At 45.5% G+C, this 19,288-nt stretch overlaps 1 protein-coding gene across 2 annotated transcripts in view; it reads right to left on the bottom strand.

Annotated features, from left to right (window-relative positions):
* The window catches only part of NDUFS8 (NADH:ubiquinone oxidoreductase core subunit S8), a 99,306-nt gene that overhangs the window by 42,666 nt on the left and 37,352 nt on the right, over positions 1–19,288 (bottom strand). For both annotated transcript variants that reach the window (XM_069628933.1, XM_069628934.1), the window contains exons 3-5: positions 10,004–10,060; positions 9,333–9,422; positions 8,572–8,744 (exon numbers count right to left, since the gene is read on the bottom strand). In XM_069628933.1, coding sequence (XP_069485034.1) covers positions 8,572–8,744; positions 9,333–9,422; positions 10,004–10,060 — 320 coding nt within the window. The remainder of the gene's footprint in view (positions 1–8,571; positions 8,745–9,332; positions 9,423–10,003; positions 10,061–19,288) is intronic.

Genomic DNA, 19,288 nt, shown 5'->3' with positions numbered 1-19,288 from the left:
ACAAAAATAAAAGTTAAAAAAAAAAATAATGTACAGATGCCTTTTTATTGCTCAATGCCTTTTATTGCGCGAGTGGGGATTCCCAAGGAGATCATAACGGATTAGGTCAACCATCCTAAAGCAGGTGTGCCAAATGTAACACATAGACCATCTAAAGACCTCACTATATCATCCACAGACTGATCGTCTGTGGAGAGGTAGAATCAGAGCAAACAGATGCAGAGGAAAACCCCGACGCCTAAAGGAGAGGATTGGGATAGGTTTGTTTACCTGGATTCCCATGACCCTTCGGAATACCCCGCAGTCCTCCACTGGATTTGCCCCCTTTGAACTGTCTCGGCAGACAAGTAACACCCTACTTGATATTCTGAAAGAGGAATGGGAGGAGCAACCCCAGCAAGAGGTTTCCGTAACGGACTATTCTCACAAATTAACTGAAAGGATTGAGAAACCTCAGGTCATTGTTCACACCAGTTTGCAACAAGCCCAACGCCTACAAAAAAAAAAACTATATAACAAAGGGACCCAAATGCAGAGCTTCCAAGCAGGAGAAAAGATATTGGGGGTCATCCCAACTTCCGAAAACAAGATGTTGGCAGCGTGGAAGGGTCCGTTGTAAGAAACTTGAGCGTTTCTCACAGGCTGGTTCCTGGGATCCCTGACGCAGCTGGCCAGGGAAGGGCCCTCGCTCTGGGATCCCAACCCTGGAGGTGGACAAGCGAGGGAAGGGATACCCTTGGAGATTATGGGAGGAACGCCCCTGGGCCAGATGCAGTATTCCCCCCTTTCAGATAATCCCGTACCCAACACCCCCTTAGTCATTATGGGATACGGAAAATCAAATCCCATTAAACCCCAGTATACTTTTATAACAAGAAAGAAACACAAAGGAAAATAAACCAACTTTTATATTCACCCCCTCCACCCTGACAAGAACCCCTGTGATTTTGATACATTCCTTCCCGACAACTACAATTCCCATAATTCCTCCCCACTGCCGTTTCCCAAAACCACTGGGACGGGGAAGAGGCATGCGAAAATGAAAGAGATTACACATAGGGACCAATACACCATGTGTTCCTACGGGCGGTCTCAATCTGGTCTCATTAACAAGTTCAGGCAGAGTAGGCAGGGCTAGACAATTGCACACACCGGACTCTTATTACTCCTCCCCACCAGTATAAAAGGTGGAGCACTGAGACACACACAGGGCGAGCTGGGGATACAGAAGGGTGCAGAGAAGCCAGAGAGAGAGTGGAGCTGGAAGGAACCTGGAAGACCCGGAGGAAGAAGAACTGCCCAGACACTGAGCCGGAGTGTGTAGGGGAGGCTGCAGTGTGGAGTAGAAGCTGTGCCTCCTGGAAACCAAACCCAGGGACAACTGGAGTTGCCTGGCAGCACATCAAAGCTCCTCCCCTGGGCGAAATAGGGCAGCCCAGGGCTGGAGGGTGTGGGGGGGGTCAGTTGTCAGGTGGCAAGACCGTAAACATCCACTTGTGCCCCTAAACCGCGAGAACGCTGTTTTGGGGGAGTTAGCGAAGTAGGAGTAAAATAGAGAGAGATGCATTCTGGGACTGGAAGTCCAACCCCATTTGTTTTGAGAAACTGAGCTAAAGGCCCAAACTTGGCTGAGGGAGATCTGTGAACTTGAGAACAATGCCTGAGCCCAGCTGAGGGAGGCCTAATGTGAATACTGAACTAAAGTGGAAGACAGGTCCGAGGCCCGGATGAGAAGAGATCTGTGGAAGTATGAACTGTATCTAATGAGCGAGGCAAAAGGCACAAAGGAGCTGCTCGTTCAGAGAGGTGGCTGACCTGCTGAAGGAGAGCGAGAGGTCAGAGAACCAGGGGGAGAGGCGCTGCAAGCGAAAGCCCCTTATTAGCCAGAAGGCAAGAACTCCAAGAGGCCAAGAAGGTTACGAGAGCCAGCCCAGTTGGAAAGAGACTCTTGTATACCATGCCACAAGGCTGACAGCTGTCCTACCGGGTGAACGGCAGAGTTGAGGGAGGTAGCAGCAGATTGAGTCACAGTTTGACTCCAGTTGAAAAGCCGCGAAAGTAGAAGCCTACCTTCGCAACCGGGGAGTCAAGTGAGAGGATGAAAGCCCGGTTTGTGTCGTGGAGTGCTTGCAACAATTGTGTCAGAAGCTGACAGCTACACGTAATGAAAATGAAAAGCAACATATATGAAAGGAATAAGGATACTGAGTGGTCAGGCGAAGGATGAAAGCCCACGGTAATGGAATGGTTCGCCCAAAAAAATTTATTGCACAAAAAGATGGGCAATAATAAAAAAAATAGATTTGTTTTTTTTAAGTCCCTATGTAAAATTTTTAGCAAATGAAGCTCAAAATGTACAAAAGGAAGCACATGGGGGCAATCTATTTTTTTAATTATTGCCCATCTTTTTTTGCAATAAAAATGTTTGGGCGAACCATTCTTTTAAGGTCTCGGTGAAATGTTCTACGAACTTTGATGTGTAAAAAGGCAGACCGAAGGAAGTCTTGACATGGTGCTAGCTAAAACATAGGGGACGGGAACCCAGAGAAAGTGAGTGATGAAAAAGACTTTGTTGGCTTGAGCCCGAGTGAGGGGAGCCATTGCTGAACTATTGAGAACATTGCTTGCATTGAAAGACAGAACAAGCTGCCAAAGTGTTTGCCAGACAGAGTGTGTCCAAGAGCCGCTGTTCTACCTCAAACCCATGTGCCATGTAACGTGGGGAAGGGGAGACAGCCATACATACACTTGCCATTCTGACATTTTTGTACCACATTGATTTTCCTTTGAAAAGAACATTTACCTATACACATTTTTTGTATTGAGTGAGGGCACATTTTTGTATTGAGTGAGGGCAGGCATTCGGTTTATTAGTGTTACTGATTATGATTTTATGACACAACAGTGTTCCTTTTTTCTTTAGATGGTAGAGCGAGCTCCCATCCTAGATTTGGGGCCAGATAGGAGCTTCTCCATCCCTTTTACCAGAAATAAAGGGTTTTCTAAACTGTTCATGTTGTATCATTTTCTACTTGCGATACCATGCCTTCCTCACGCTGTATACAATAGATCAAGTCCTAGGGCCAGTCACCTATAAAGTCAGATAGGAAGATGAAAGATTCCCAGTACAAACCTACCACGTCAATCTAAAGAGGTGGGTGGAACCATCAGTACGGAGACTACAACTGCCTCAAGATCCATTTTGGCTGGGGCAAGCTTGGGGCATCAATCCCTATGCATCAATCCCGACCTGGACAAGGGGAAAAGAGAAGAATTGGATAAACTCCTCCAGGAGTTTCAGAACATCTTTTCTTAAGTACCTGGTCGGACCACGAAAGCCAATCATGGGATAAACACCGTTCCTGGAACCACAGTGAGATTCAGACCCTATAGGATACCAGAAGCCAGGATCCAAGCCGTCAACCAAGAAATACAATCAATGCTGGAGATGTAGGTAACAGAGCCCTCTCACAACAAATGGTGCTCACCGATTGTATTGGTGCCGAAGCCGGATGGAAGCATCTATCTGCATTGACTTCATGAAACTGAATGAGGTATCAAAATACGATGCGTATCCAATGCCCCGGATTGAGGATCTCCTAGATAAACTGGGGAAAGAGTTGTACCTCATGACCATTGATCTCTTGAGTGGTATTGGCAGATGCCTCTGCAACAAAGTATTAAAAGGACATGAATGTTATGCTGGGGCCTACCTGGATGGCATTATTGTATATCGTGCATCCTGGGCATCCCACCTATGACATCTGAGGGCGTTATTTGAGAAGTTACAGCAAGCCAGCCTCAACATTAATCCAAACAAGAAATCAGTGACATTCTCGCATACCAAGTGTCTGGGATAGTATGTGGTGCAGGGAACCATTCACCCTCAGCAAGACAAGCTGGAAGCAATCGTCAAACTACCCTACCCTGCCAATGCCAGGCAAATTAGAGCTTTTCTGGGTTTCGTAGGATACTACAGAAGGTTCATCCCACACTTTCCATCATTGGCCACGCCTTTGACCGATCGGCTCCAGGCGGGCAGGTCTTCGAAAACTACAGTGAACCAGAAAGAAGCCCAACAGGCATTCCAGAATCTGAAGAAGGCCATAGCTGACCATGTCATTCTGCATTGTCATGGCTATTCCGCACCTTTTTTCTGCACACGAATGCGTCTGGAGTAGGGGTTGGCGCGGTGCTGTTCCAAAACAATGATGAGTTGGAGCGACCTATCCGGTTTATCAGTCGGAACCTGTCGCCGCATGAGCAGGCCTATGCCATCATTGAGAAGGAGTATTTTGTGTTAAGTGGCCTATTGAATCTCTATGATACCATCTCTTGGGCTGCAAATTAAACTTGGCGACAGATCTTGCGCTGTTGGTTTGGATGGCCAGGAATAAATAGACAAATCCCTGCATTCTGCAGTGGTTTCTGGCCTTGCAACCATTCTCCTTTACGACGGTAAATCGGGCGAGTAAACTGCTGGCAGTGCCAGATTTCCGAACATCAGGGCTAGGTCTGCGAGGTGGATGCAGTATGTAACAAAAAAAAGGGGGTGGAAGGAAAGACAGAGTCACTAATGAAAGGGGCAGCTGAACACAAATACCAGAGACGGGGAGCATAGCGAGCGCCACGGGCGCAGCGTGCTGAATGCTGATAAAACAGGATGCATGTCGGAATCGGGAGGGGGTGGGGCAGAAAGGCAAAGGAGTAAGTGGGAACAGGTGGGTAAATCAGGTGGTGGTGGACTGGCGGCAGGCCGGTATTAATGAGGGCTGTTTCTCTGTGTTCGGCAGTGGGCATGCAGGAGGAGAGCGAGGAGGAATGAGGAGGGGGGCCGGCTGCAACAAATGCTGTTGCAGAGGCGTTCATATGGGCATATTGAGCAGACTACCGAAGCTCAGGGGCAGACCGAGGCCATAAAGAAGAGAACCAGCCTGAACCGCATGAGAAAGGCATTAACCCTAAGGGAATGGATATTGTGCTGGAGAAACGTTACGGAGCCTGACTGCTGATGAGGAACGCTGCAGTCGAGGGAGAGGGCAACCAGCTGGGACATTTTATAACTTTCTAAAGCATCAGCAGCGCAGACAAGTATAACAAGGGTCAGTCCATGCTTCCGAGACCCAGGGCTTGCTGGCCCTGTGGTGCTGAGACCTAAGTAGTGCAGGACATGCAGATCTCCATCACCGTGGGGGCTCCATTGAACAGCTAGGGCTTGTGACAGAGCCCAGGCTGCAAGTTGTTCCAAGGACCTTTCTATGGGAAGAGTGGGATTAAGCAACCAGGACCGTGGATCGCTGCCAATGAAGGAGCCTTAGGACAAGAGGGGATTAAAGATCTGAACTATGAGGGCCAGTGAGTGAGGGAGAGGAAGGCGGGTTAACACAGAGGCGATTGTGCTGTAACAATGCCCAGAACAAGACCCAGTACCCAGGGTTGTCAGATGCTGTTGAGGTGCCGGAAAATAAAATACCACACTTGAAACCGCATCCATGCCATTTGTCAGATCACCAGGTTGTGACAACATCTGACACTTCCTGCACTCCCACTGAAGAGTAGAGCAGGAATTCCTCATCAAAGATCTCACTAATAAAGAAGGCCCAGTAAGGCAGGAGAGAAATTCTCCAAACCTTTAATATGAGAGCTATCCCTGTACTGGGTATGCATATTGAAGCTATGTGATCTGTTCCGGTTTCACATGCGTGTCGCTATCCTATGATCATTCTGTAGGACCCTGCTGAAAGGAAGCCTCCTTGCACCCACAGTTACAGCCGCCATGCCAATACTGTGGCAAGCTTAGGAACACAAACACAGTCACTGGAGTTCCATGATAAGCTTTACAATTGCGTTTAAAACAGAAGTGGGCGTTAGGCAGGATTGGATGCAGTAACCCTGTGGGAGACTACACCAGCCGTGTCCTCTTGGTAATGGGTAACCCACCTATTGGTATAGGTCTGTACTACACAAGTTGGTAGAGTGACTGAGCAGCCCGACTCATCTCAAGAAGGGTAAATGTGAGTTGTACAGAGGTAACACTGACTCAAGGTTTTCCAGTAAAATAATTATTTGTCAGTTTTAAATAAGACAAGGGCAATATGCAACAATACAAATAAATAACACTTCCTCAAATTTAAGATAAGCAAGTAGATACCCTTTTGGGATGCCTCAAACACTTCCTACACCCTGAGGTGACTTAAATTGCTAGGACAATGTTTGGCATTAATACATCACTTTTGGCACTTAATACAATTCTGAGGTTGTGGCAAAGGAAAAGGTCACGGAAGCAAAAGGGTTAACAGGTTCTCAGAGCATGTGAATACTTAGCAATTTCCCGATGAAGTCTAGGTGAGACCTTTTCTAAGTTAAGTGTATGCACCACCTATGAGGGACAGTTAAAACCAAAGTCAGTGGGTCAGAAGAGTCTGCAGGGAGCCAGGAAAGCCAAAGTCAATTTGAGCAATGTCTAGGGAGCTGAGGATCTTCTTGTAAATAGCACAAACTGTTGGGCCACAAACTGTATGGCTTGTGAAGGGCAGAGCTGGAATCAACTCTGCAAAAAGCAGCTACTGCAAGTCTCCAGTGAGAACAAGCAAGCTACAGACAAAAGAGGCAAGTATACCTTCGGTCAAGACAGTACCTTAGGTTTGAAGAAGAGGATCCAGCTGGCTTCTGTTCTGGTTGCAGTCTTGCAGATCCTGGGTTCCTGGGCCTCAGTCGTGGGGATAAGAGGGAGGACACCTAAAGAAGGAGGAGGCCGTCTAGAGGACTCCTACATTGCAGTTTTAAGGTTGGCGGTGGTTACGGGCTTTCTTCAAATCAGCGGCACTTTGCAGTTTCAGCAACCGATCAATAGCATCACTGTGGTTCTTGGACACTGGATGGGCTTCCCTTGCTTCTGGAGTCCAGCACTCTGTTGAGGTGGCTCAGGCTTGGGTCGTCCTGTTTTGGGAGGGTCCTCTGGATCTTCCAGGAGCTCTGCTCCGGCTTAAAGACGCACTCAATTCTGGTTTTCCTGACCCCGGGCACTCGGTTCCAGCAGCAGCAAAGAAGTAAAGCCAGCAGGGAGAGGTTTTCCAGGAGAGTTTGTCTTAGGGTAAGTTGGTTCCACCAACCCAAGGGAAGTAGTCGACCGTTCTGGGCTTCTCTAGTCGATTCGGATTGGCGCTTCAGCACTGCAGCAGGGCTTCACCAGGCAATTCAACGGTCCAGGAGGGTGCAGCAAGCTTCTCATCCAGTTGCCTTTGTCAGATGTTTATCCAGCGGTCGCCTCTGCCTTCTATTCAAGAGACCTCGCCTTTTATGCAGGTTTCTCCCATTCATACACAGCCTAGCTGTCACTCACACAGCAGGGTGGCTGTCCTGCAAGGACAGCCAGCTAATCAGCACTGGGTGCATTCAGGTAACCAAGGAGACTAAGGACTGGGAGTTTCTGGAACCTCCCTCGCTTCCTGCCCTGCCAGACACACTGGAGCCCGAGGCAGGTTTCAGCTTTGAAGCCCGCCAAAGGCAAAACAAACAAATGGGTTAAACCTGATTTGGCGCGCAGAATAAAACCCAAGAAAGACCTCACAAGAAAGAAATGGCGAAAAAAGAAGACCAGGGCCATTTTGACAAAATGGTCACCCATTGGTGCTAGACTGCAGCTGAGGATTCAGCCTGCGGTAAAAACACAAATGGTAGGAAACTTAAACCACTGCCACCAGCCATTAAATATGGTGAGGGCAACATAAAAAAATGTTACATGATTAAGTAGGAAAAGGGGCTACTAAGTAACCCCCCAGTACATCCACATAAGAAAAAACAGGCAAGTAAAGTACATTTCAGTTTACTACTCTTGGGAACAGTAGCTCACCCAAGAGAAAAAGTATTTAAACCTTGGGAAATCCTGACTTCTCTGTGACACTGCACTGAGGGTGCTGTGTGTCTCAATACAAAAGGTAGATGCCTATGGAGTTTGTCAGACTCCAAAACCAAAAGAAACACAGAGTCCAAATCAGATCAAAAATACATGAGGGAGTGAGAAAAAGGTCTCACTCACTTCAGGATAAAAATTCTAAGTCCTAAGGTCCAGCAAAAGAGCTGGGGGTCTCTAAGGTTAAAGGGAATTAGCACAGAAATGAGAATTCTGCCTAACAATAGGCCAAACACAATGAGAAAAGTCGCCCAGTCTTGCTTTCTGTTGGAAAGTAACTGCCCAGGTACCAGACATAGAACAAGGCTACTGAGTTCAATAACTGCTACTGCAATCCACCATGTCAAAGAGCGCTGACAGATTAAGGAGATTCTGGATTGAGCTGGCCCAAATAATCTATTGATCATCCTAGATGCAATCTAATGTGGATTAATTCTCTCAGTGGAGAGAAATGGTGAAGAGGATGGTCCAAACAACTGGGAAGTCTGACCAGCAATTTAGACATTCATCATTGTAATGCCATGGGAATCTGTTGAAGCATCTCAGAGCTAGACACATTTGGATCCTGAAGGTGCTAAGAGCTTGGTCTGACAGATTTAAATAGAAACTTCAACACTTGGTCTGCAAAAACACAGTGCGACACCTTGGCCTGTACTCACCTGGGCGGGGCAGACGGCTTCACACAGCTTGCATGCAATGCAACGCTCTTCTCCAGATGGGTACCTGCGCAGGGCATGTTCACCCCGGAAACGAGGACTCAGAGGGCCCTTCTCAAATGGGTAGTTGATGGTGGCAGGCTCGCGGAACAGGTAACTCAAAGTCATAGCCAGGCCTGTGAAGAAGCGAGTGAGGGAGAGATGGTGAGAGGGCAAGGGAAAAAGGGGTGAGAAACATCAAAAAGGATGGAATAACTTCAGATGAGGTCAGAAAATAAATAAAGAAGGGAAAAGTATAAAAACAGGCATTTCAAGGGAAAGAAGGATACAGGGAGCAAAAGATAAGCAGGGTAAAAGGAGTGAGCACAAATACAATGAGAAGTAGAGAATGGGAATGATTGTAGATGGCAGATGGCAGAGAAAGAGGGTAAGAATGCAAGGAAACGAGAATGATAGACAAGAGGTCAAAGAAAGACTTGGAGAACAGAAGAGAAACTGAAGATAAAGAGGGGCAGAGAATATAGAAAGAAATATGAGATGCGAGGTATAAAAACATTAAGGATAATTTAAAAAGTACAGTAGAGAAAAAGTAAAACCATGTTTAGAGGCAAGAGGCTGCCGATGTACTCCTGTCCTTTCCCGTATCACATGCTTTAAGATTTGGTTTCCTACCCACCACTTAGCGCCTGGAAACACCTTTTGCTGTATAGTGCGCCTTATAAATATTCAATAAATAAATCCCTTCTACTGACGTAATCACGCACCTCGGAAGAGTTCGGTCCACAGCAGTGTCTGTGCAGCTCGGTCTGTTATGGACTTCATGTCGTCCCCCAGTTCTCTGGCATTCACATACTCTGAGGATGTCCGTTGGGGGAACAACAAGAAAGGGAAATGAAATACATTTAGACTGACATGTAATTGTCAATCCAGCCCGACATACAAAACATTCATTTGCTTTTCTTGCAATGGTCAACCTGCGCAGAGCCACCATTGGCAGTGATCCATTGTGCAAATACATATACAGTGAAGCTTTTGAATAATAGGAGTGGTGAGAAACTACAACTGCTCAGCTTCATCCATAGCTTCATCCACAAACAGTTGCTGAGCCGATGTATTACTTTAATTTTAAAATCTGACTTAACAGGCTACATATGCTCCCTGGGAGATAATCAGTGGCAAAACACTCACAATTTAACTTGGGTGATGTACTGCTACCTATTCTTCCCCCAAAATCAAAAAAATGAACTGAAAAGCAGAATGGTCTCCATGATTGGTTATCACAAACACGTGCACGTTTCAGTTCAGGGGCTCTCGCATCCCCCTTTGAGGACAGTGCTGCCTAGGGACCACAGCCCTCAAGTGAGGAGAGAAAATATTCATAACGCATTCAGACTGTGAACCGGTGTTCACGCGTATGATTATTAGACCTACTCACTGTAGGTTTCTCGTTGCTGCGTGACACTGAAATGGCGTGAAAGTAGTGCAGGTGTGCCTGGAAGAGAAAAAGCAAACATTAGTTGACCTGTAACCCGATTGTATCACTTTAAAAAGGCAGAGGACCAACTCACAATATGCCTCTGCTCCCAAAGAATAGAGGGTCATTTTACAGCCAGAGTTAAAAGAAAGCTAAAATTCTCAGATGGCATTTGGGAGGTGGGGGCGGAGAGGCTATATGGGGCGTTGCTAAACACTGGTGTTCCTACTGTCTGCCATATTGAGTCTCTTCAAAATCAATAAAGCAGATCCACCGAGGTGGATGAAACGAATACCTGATAATTAAGTGCTAAGAAACTATTCAGTTCCCTACTGTACAAGATGGGTAAAAATGATAGGAGTACATTATTACAAAACGTGTTACCTAAATACTAAATGTGTTACCAAACCTGCAGTCTCCGTGACCCACTACAACAATGCCATTTGGTTACAAGGTTTGAAATAACACGGAAGCAAATATCCCTTGATCTGACCTGAGGAATGGTTGTCATACACCGAACCCCACAGCACTGCACCTTGCAATATATTTGTTAAAGGTCTTTTATACCAGTCCACCCACATTCAAACGGACCAAACCATTTGAAATTGGAATGATCAGTTTGGAAAAAAACACTACACAATATGCCTCTGTGTGAACATACATTTTCTAATTACAGTATACGCCTTTCCAAAACTTTAACACCAAAGACACGCATTAAATAGAGATGCAAACACATGTTAAGGATTTCAATCAGGCGACACACACCTTGGTCTCTGCCTAGCATGTAGCGCACAACTGAGATGCTTTTCTCCTTATTTTATGCAGACTCAATTTGAGATGGTACACCACTCATATCACACCCCCTTTTCAAATACCCCGCGTCACCATGGACCATGAACCAGGCTGGTTTGTGAAATACAATATTTATTTTAAAATTAAAAAGAAATCATACAATTTTTAATATGGGGCAGCAATCACCAATGGGGTGATAATTAAAATGAGAATGTAAACAATACACTTGGTTTAACCTTCTAACGGAACAGATACAAAACACCAGGAAATAGGAGCACTTTGATTTAGGAAAGATAGCACCAGAGTTATGATTTCCCCCTGCAATGTTCCCTCAAACCACAAATAATCAATTCTGAATGGATAGAAAGACACAGCAGGTAATTAGGAATAAGAGGCAGAAGACGGAATCAAAATCTGACCTTCCCTCACCAAATAAGAGTGGAAAACAGATTTTAAACCCCTTGCAGTGTTATGAAATGATACTCGGAAATGGACAAATAATTAATGTGCGGTTAAAACTCTAAGGTAAATGCAATTTCTCACTAAAGCATCAATGTATAGATGCTAACAATCCCCAGCTATGGATTACTAAGAGCATACAATTGAAAACTGAGTGGAACGTTTAAAACATTTTGCAGCAAAATGACGCGTGTAAAAGTTGCATTTCCTTTAAATTCCTGTGTAAATCCACACAAACGGTTTTTAATAAAAACGGGTGAAATACTCTGATTTGGAGTGCTGTTTTTGGGCTTGGGATAGATATTTATCACAGGTACAGCATAGAGGTGAAAATAGGTCTGTAGCTAGTGAATTGAGAGAGATTTGGAGGGTAGAGGTTCGCTTTTAGGAAAATATAGCAGTGAAAAAGAGAAGTCTGTTTTTAAAAGTGAAAGGCACATTTTACTTAAACTAGATTTAATTGCTAAGAAAAGAGGAGCGCCACCCGTGAACATCAAAGTTACTCTGCAGGTTTTTACCCTTCACGCAGTGTACCCCTTTTCTTGAGGGAAAATTAATTTATTTAATCAAAATATTGCTAATGATTTATGATCTATGCAAGACAGGAATGAAGAGAGAAAAGTGGCTCTAACACTTGATCTAACAGTTTTAACATGTTATCAAGATAAGGATAGGATGGCTTAGAGAGTGGGATAAGGACAAATGCAAGACAAAGTAGACTATTTCTATGGGGTTCGGGATTATACTTACAGTCCACTTTTAGTTTTGCGATTTTGGACCATCAATGGTTCTGGTCACTAAATGGCAGGGCGCCTGGCAAAGGACAGCTGGGCAAAAGACAGCTGGACAGGTCGGGTCACTGGAGGGCACAGGTACACCTGGATGCAGTTAGCGGGCAGCAAGCCAGGCTGGTTCAGGATGCTTCCCAAAGAATAGCACAGTTTTCCCCTTTTTAATGTGAGATTAGTGGGTTGATTCTGGATCAATGGCCTTGCTGAGAAAAGGATCAGCACTGCTTGGATTTTGCAGTGGGCCATGGAGCAGGGTCAGCAATGCTTTAGCCTTGTAGTTGGGATCGGGACTCCGCAGGATGAAACAAACAGGAACGGAACGCCGGCGCAGAAAAATCTGGAAGTGTGTGATCCTGTGTCTTGTCAGGGACTCTTATTTATAAATGCACAGTTACATCATCCAAGTATATGGCTGGGCAGGTTTAGCTAAGCACACCTCTAACTGATGGGATTGGTCAGGGGTGCTAGTCTCCGCCTTGCTCCTAACTGGTTGGATTTCAAAGCAGGAGGACATATTTAAGGTGTGAGTTTACAATGTTCCAAAAAAAACCTCCTAGTTATTTTAGCCACAATCCGATTTTCTGCCACAAACAGTAAATTCATACATTTGAAATCTCTTAGCAAATTATATATATAGGTTACATATTATGTGTAGAGCATAACACTCCAACTCTGCAATTCGTGAGACATTGATTCGCCCTTCTAAGACTTTCTGGTAATTTTGAGTATGAACGCTTCAGCCTAAAATTCCTAAACTTTATACACATGTGTGGATTAACATACGGAATGTAAGTATACAATATGCATTGGCATCACGGATGCTTTCTTTATAATACCCGATTCTTTGCCATTTCCATTCCCAAAGGGTCAGTGAATTCTACCATGTTAAATGAAAGCCCAAAAAAAAAATCAATTTTTTACAAAGTCTTGCTGCAGAGATCCAAATTTACATTTTTATTCATAAATAGTCTTTGGAAGCAAATGGCAGTCCTTAGTCTGTCACTGGGCCATTTTTTTCTTTCTTCAGCTGCCACCAACTGTCATTTCCTCCAGAGCAAGGTGGGGGTTTCCCCATCTGGATTGAAGGTTTACTGCCCTTACCCCACTTCACACTTCCTTTTCCTAAGGTCCCATTGTCACTGGGTTCAGCTTAGACTAGATTCTGTTTAACCTAATAACTGGGGTGTTAGTACCTGCTGAGAGAGGCGCTCCCGTTTGGTAGCATCCCCCCTCACCCCTCTGAAGTAGAAACCTATTTTTCTTTTGGAACTTGCAAAATCCAGCCAATATGGTTTAACAGTTTTACTTTCTTATATTTAGTCCTGAATTAAACAAGCCAGTTGAATAAAATAACCCATGTGTGTATTTTTCCTGAGCAACAAACCCCTTCACAATGCTAGACAATGGAAGGCTTTTATTCAGCAGTTTACTTTTAAAACAGTCCTTTCTCTCCTTGAGTTTTAAAAGCCCTTTTTACATGTGTGGTGAAAAGCTGGCATTTTTTGGGGGGAAATTCGGTTTTGCATCTCCCTCTGGATTCCCAAACTATCTTGCAGCTTTAGTTGTTTCCTTGTATGCAGGAGTTTTGTTTGAAGCACAGGTGTATTGAAATTGACATGGCTCATAGCTGAAGTTTCTTTGAACTGCTGAGCTTTGATACATAGTAAAGAAAATGAACTTGTACCGGAAAAGTGAAGCTCTTTGTTGATTTTCCTCAGAGTTGATTTGACGGGGCCTGTCATTCAGAAATCATGCCCGGTTTTGCTGAAGCACAATGAGAGATACTGGGAATGGCAGGGCCTTATTAGTCACAGTGGTTTAAGGAAAAACAGATGAAAACAGCATCAGAGCAGCATTTTTAAATGTGAAAAAGTTTCCTTTTTCATGGGGATTTTGGGCTTGCAGCAAGGCAATGCTGCCTTTTCACTTTATTCCATCTGTATGTGTCAGAACACACCGGCACACTCCCTCAGTGTGTCCCCTTGTTCCATCCTGCCCAATGTATGCTTGGCAAGACGGTGCAGCCTTCTTTTTTTAGCTGCAAAACATAGTTTTAAGGCCATGGTGCTCACAAGAGCCAGCACAACCATTTTGCTGTTTCTACGCAAATGCAGCTTGGTTTTGGCGAAATTCTGTTCAGTGGGTCAATATAGCCCACACACATGCAGAAGATAATATTTCATGCCAAATAAAGTATGCCGTGCCCAGCTACTGTTGGATCTTGAAATTAATACAACCATGCATTACATACCGAAAACACATCCCTTTTCTGTGTTGTGTTACGAAACTTCACTCATGAAATTGGATTTTTCATCTTTAAAAGATTTCAACTACCAAAGTAGCCAAAACATCACAGGAAGAGTGTAGTTGAGAAAGAAGTTGGAAAGTGCAGGTCTTGAGGGCAGGGTGAAGGGACTGCTGTGAGGAGACCGGGGGGGGGGGGGGGGGGAGTCCTAGCCTGCCCTGAGTCTCTGGAATGGTGTTGTACCTTTTGCCCCCCTCCCCTCCGATTAGTTTACAAAACCGGTTTCCCAAACGAGTGTTAATTCAAGGCCTCCTTTGGGACAGGATTCTGTGATATGGGCTCTGACAGACCCAAGGCCTCAGGTTTCAGTTGTCCTCCTTACTAACCCCTAGAGGGCACTACTGTATGTAAATCCGGGCGTTCTTCAGCTAACCTAAGGTCTACACTTGTCCACCAGTGATCCCATCACACCTTTAACTTTACTTCTTCAATACTTTGTCTAACACTAGGACAAGTCCCAAAGAACGAAAAAAACCTTCACACTGAAGAAGACTGTTAGGACAGAGTTTTCATTTTATGCCAAATAAAAAAAATAAAGTGTTTTATCATTTTACATCAACACCCTGCAAGCAGGAAAAAGAAACATAACCCAAGAAAACAAAAATAAAAATAAAAAAGCAAAGACAATACAGTGGTTCAGTGTTCCAGCTCTCCTCTATACCACCGCTAGCGTATATACAATCCTAACCATTAGTACAGCACAATCTACATTTACCGTCATTCATCATTGGTGGAGCAAGTCTCTCCCCTTCGTTCAGTCACATTTCTCAACCCCACGGACATCCCGCCCATATTCCAACATGGCATCTTGAGCAGGAACAGCCCAGCCAGTTTCTTCACCAATCCCGGATCTGCCTGGTATAACCTAATAGGGCGGTCATCGATGTGGGGTCTACCCTTTCCCCCACAATCTCACCTGGTGTCTCAAAAACCTGTTCCAAAATCTTAACATTACCGCGCATACCCATGCTCCATGTAAAAAGTCTGCCGGTGAGGCGCTGCATCTAATACACCCATCCGAGGCGTCTGGGAAATAAATCTGTGTAGAAAAGCCGGGGTGTAATAAAACTGATGCAAATATTTGAAATGAATCCACGTAAATCTGCCAATGCGAGCCACTTTGCTTGTCTCCCTGCAGTAGGCCCACGTTTCATCTGGCATTGTGCACCATAGTGATTGTTCCCATTTCTTTTGGGACGAGTCTCCCCATCCCGCTCTAGTGTCCAAGATTATATTGTCAGAATGCACGCGCCAGTCAGGATTCTGTCCAGATCATGGGACTGAATCTGCACCTCGACCTTAAGAACCAAATCAATGAAATTAGAGACAAAGGCAAACCTGCCCTAGTGCTGCTCCTTGATCTTTCAGCAGCCTTTGATTTGGTGGACCACAAGATCTTAGCGCAGAACCCATATTTCTCAGCCAATTTCTCGCACCAAGGCTGGATCGCCTCTTTCTTAGGGGACATATCCCAGAGTCATTGAAGAGAACACTAGCATCCCTCCAGCCCATCATCTCCTGTGGGGTACCCCAAGGTTCATGCGTGTCCCCAACCTTGTACAACATTCACAAGACCACTAATCACCCTCCTAGACTCCATGGGGATCTGCTATACAAACTACACTGACAACACGCAAATCCTGCTGCCCCTCACAGGCAACTAACACAGCGACTCCACCACCCTAGACAATGTCTACCTAAACATACAAGCCTGGATGGGTACCCACTACTTATGCTTGAACGATGAAAAGACAGTTACTTCTCGTTGGCTCCCCTTCAGTGATCAAGAGGCTTGACCCACTTTACTCTTCCTTCAACATCAATGGAATCCCAATCCCAGTCTCTTCCTTCATGAAAACCCTGGGTGTGTACCTGGAGAACGAATTGTCCCTCAATGGACATGTTAGCACCACTGCCTCCCCTTCCGCATACACAACAAAGCAAATTAACGCTTCCAGACCCTTCCTTTCCATGGAGAGCTGCCACACGATTGCTCGCACCACGGTAGGATCCAGGCTGTATTATTGTAAATCTCTCTTTGCAGGCACCACTGACTTCAATATCCATTATATGCAGGTAATCAAAAACAATGCCCTCAGAGCAGCACTGAATATTCCCAAAAATGAAAATATCACGGCAGTCCGGAAACAAGTCCACTGGCTCCATACACGAGATCAGATCCTTATCAAAACACTCTCCATTACTCATATATGCCTGTCCAAGGATGCCCCACCTTACCTATCCCAGAAAATCTCAAAAGTAACTTGCACCAGGGCAGCCTATATCCACTGTATCTCCATGCCCAAATGCAAACATGCTAAAGCTGGAGGAGCAGTTACCCGGCCATTGCCGCTAACCATTGGAACCTTCTCCTGCTCACCCTGCGCACTTAACATTCCTATTGGGCCTTCCGGAAAACGTTAAAAACACTGCTGTAGGGGCTAGTAACTATCTGTAGTCAAATTATGCAACTGTATGCTCTTTGTCTGCCTACAACTGTAATGTCTTTGCAAGTAACTGGTCAATCGACAGCGTCTTGATGCCTCAGAGTTTAGTGCGCTCAATAAATGTAAAAATAAATAAAAAGGTAGACATCACCTTAGCATTATCGACCGTTTGAGCATTTGGAACATTATGGTGGCCGGTTCTGGTTCCCTGGGGAAGGTGGGGAAATTATTTTTCAGGGTTTCTTTTAGCCCAAAATACAAGAACAAATCTAGAGACGTAAGATCTCCCTTGCTCCTCATGTCTAGCGTCAAAACCTGCCCTTCCAGGAAAAGATCCCGGAAATAGGATATATTGAAGCATTTCATGCAGCTCACAAAGCCCAACCCATTTATAACTTGCACTCCTGGGATTTCTATAACCGGTAGACTTGGGGAATAGATAACTTCCCCCCCCCTTGTCTTACGTTCGATGCGGGCCCACGACCCGCAAGTTAATTCCACCATATTAGTCACCTTGGAGGTCCCATCGACCTCTCCACCTCCACATGCCTTCTGTCTACCCTATCCCCAAATCGATAGAGTAGACACCCCGCCTTGGCAGCTTCATAGTATACTTCAAATTCTGGCAAGCCCAGTCCCCCTCACCCCACCTATCTAGGGTGGTCACCAATTTCTCCCAGGACATTTGTGCCCGTTTACCTGCCCAGATGAACCACAGAATTTCCAATCTTAACTCTCTCTAGTACGCCTTGGGCAATGACATGGATACATTAAGAAATACATATAGAAGCAAGGTGGTAGCACCATTTTAATTAGCATATCCTCCCATAGCGGTTAAGGGGGAGCTCCAGCCATCTGTCCGTCAACCTGGCCCGTTCGAGGGATTGCGCAATATTTATTCCCAGATACCAGGGGTGTGGGTTTAATGCCACTGGAATCCACAACCATCCGCAAATCGTCTTGTACCATCCGAGTGGGAGGAGTACCAATTTCGTGGCATTCATTTTTACAGCTGTATCCCTCTATGGAGGTGTCGCTCCCTAATTAACTCAGCTAGGGGTTCAACCACCAAAGCGAACAGCAACAGCAAACGAGGACAATGGTATTACGGCCGAGAGTTGGTCGTTCATCCTAACATTAGCAAAGTACAAAGCAACAAAAGCAGAGCAATTAACACCTCCCCATCCTGTGCAGCACTGAAAAGAAACGGCCAATCCACCAAGTCGAATGCTTGCGTGGTGACCAGCAGCACCGCCACTATTGAGTCACCCCGTTGAACTGCTGACATTAAACCAAACATCCTGCATAACGCCCATAGGAGGTGGAGCACCTCGGTATGAATCCCGATTGAATGCACGCATATGTGCATTAAGGGTGCCAGTCTGGCTGCCAGTATTTTGGCCTTTATCTTATTGTCCAGATTAATAAGGGATATAGGGCGATAGGAAGAACAATCGTCCGCTGCCTTATCCGGTTTCAATAACACCACAACCACCGCTTCGCTAAATGACTGACATCTGGCCATCACTCAGACTACAGTGATGGACCTCTAATAAATGTGGAGCCAGCTTCTCAGCAAAGCGTTTCTAAAACTCAGCTGTGTAGCCATTTGGCCCTGGGCATTCCCCGAGAACAGTGATTTGATTGCCGATAGTACCTCTTCAAGAGATATGGGACGACCCAACCATTCCCTTTCCTCATTTGTACACCAATATAGCGCCACCTGGTCCAGGTAGTCGCGTAACTCATGTTGAGACTCTGGTATTTTAGGAATATAAATTGACTGTATAATGTACAGAATTCCCTGTCAATATCTGTATACCCAAACTTTGCCTCCCCTCGTTATTCCTGACTGATAAGATGTGTCCCCTAGGCGGCCCCGACCATGCGACTCTCTGTGTAACCTACCCGGGCGCTGCCCCTCGCATATTGCCGTACTGCTGCTTTCCCCAGGAGGTACTTCACCTCTCTTTGTGCCAGATCCCCAAATATATCCAGCTGTTCCTTGACCTCAGCTTGCCTAGCCGGCATAGCCACCGCTATGCCACTTGCCGTTGTATTATCCTGACCTCACTAGCTGCCAGGTCTTGGGATTTGCCTTAACATCCCAGATTCCATTGAAATGCATTCCCTCTGATAACACATTTAAAACTCTTCCAGTGTCTCTGCCAGTGTCGCATAGGACTCCACCAAGCTCACATACAGCTAAAAAGAAATGATCAATAGCATTTGATATCCCCTCTCGAAATACACCATCTGACAAGCCTTCACTCTTGAACACCCAGGGTGGCCTCCCACCCAATCATCCAGGCACCACCAAGGTCATCACCACTGGCGCGTGATTAGATAGTGTGCATGCCAGGATTGTAACCTTGGATACCCACCCCACAATTGCATCAGAAACCAAGAAGTAATCCAGCCGTAAAGCTGAGCCATGGACCTAGGAGTGAAA

This window comes from Ambystoma mexicanum, chromosome 12, assembly GCF_040938575.1.
Source record: "Ambystoma mexicanum isolate Mex_15411 chromosome 12, UKY_AmexF1_1, whole genome shotgun sequence".
NCBI classification, from domain to species: Eukaryota; Metazoa; Chordata; class Amphibia; order Caudata; family Ambystomatidae; genus Ambystoma; species Ambystoma mexicanum.
Note: the sequence above shows the minus strand (reverse complement) of the source record. Positions and strands in the feature narration are given on the sequence as shown.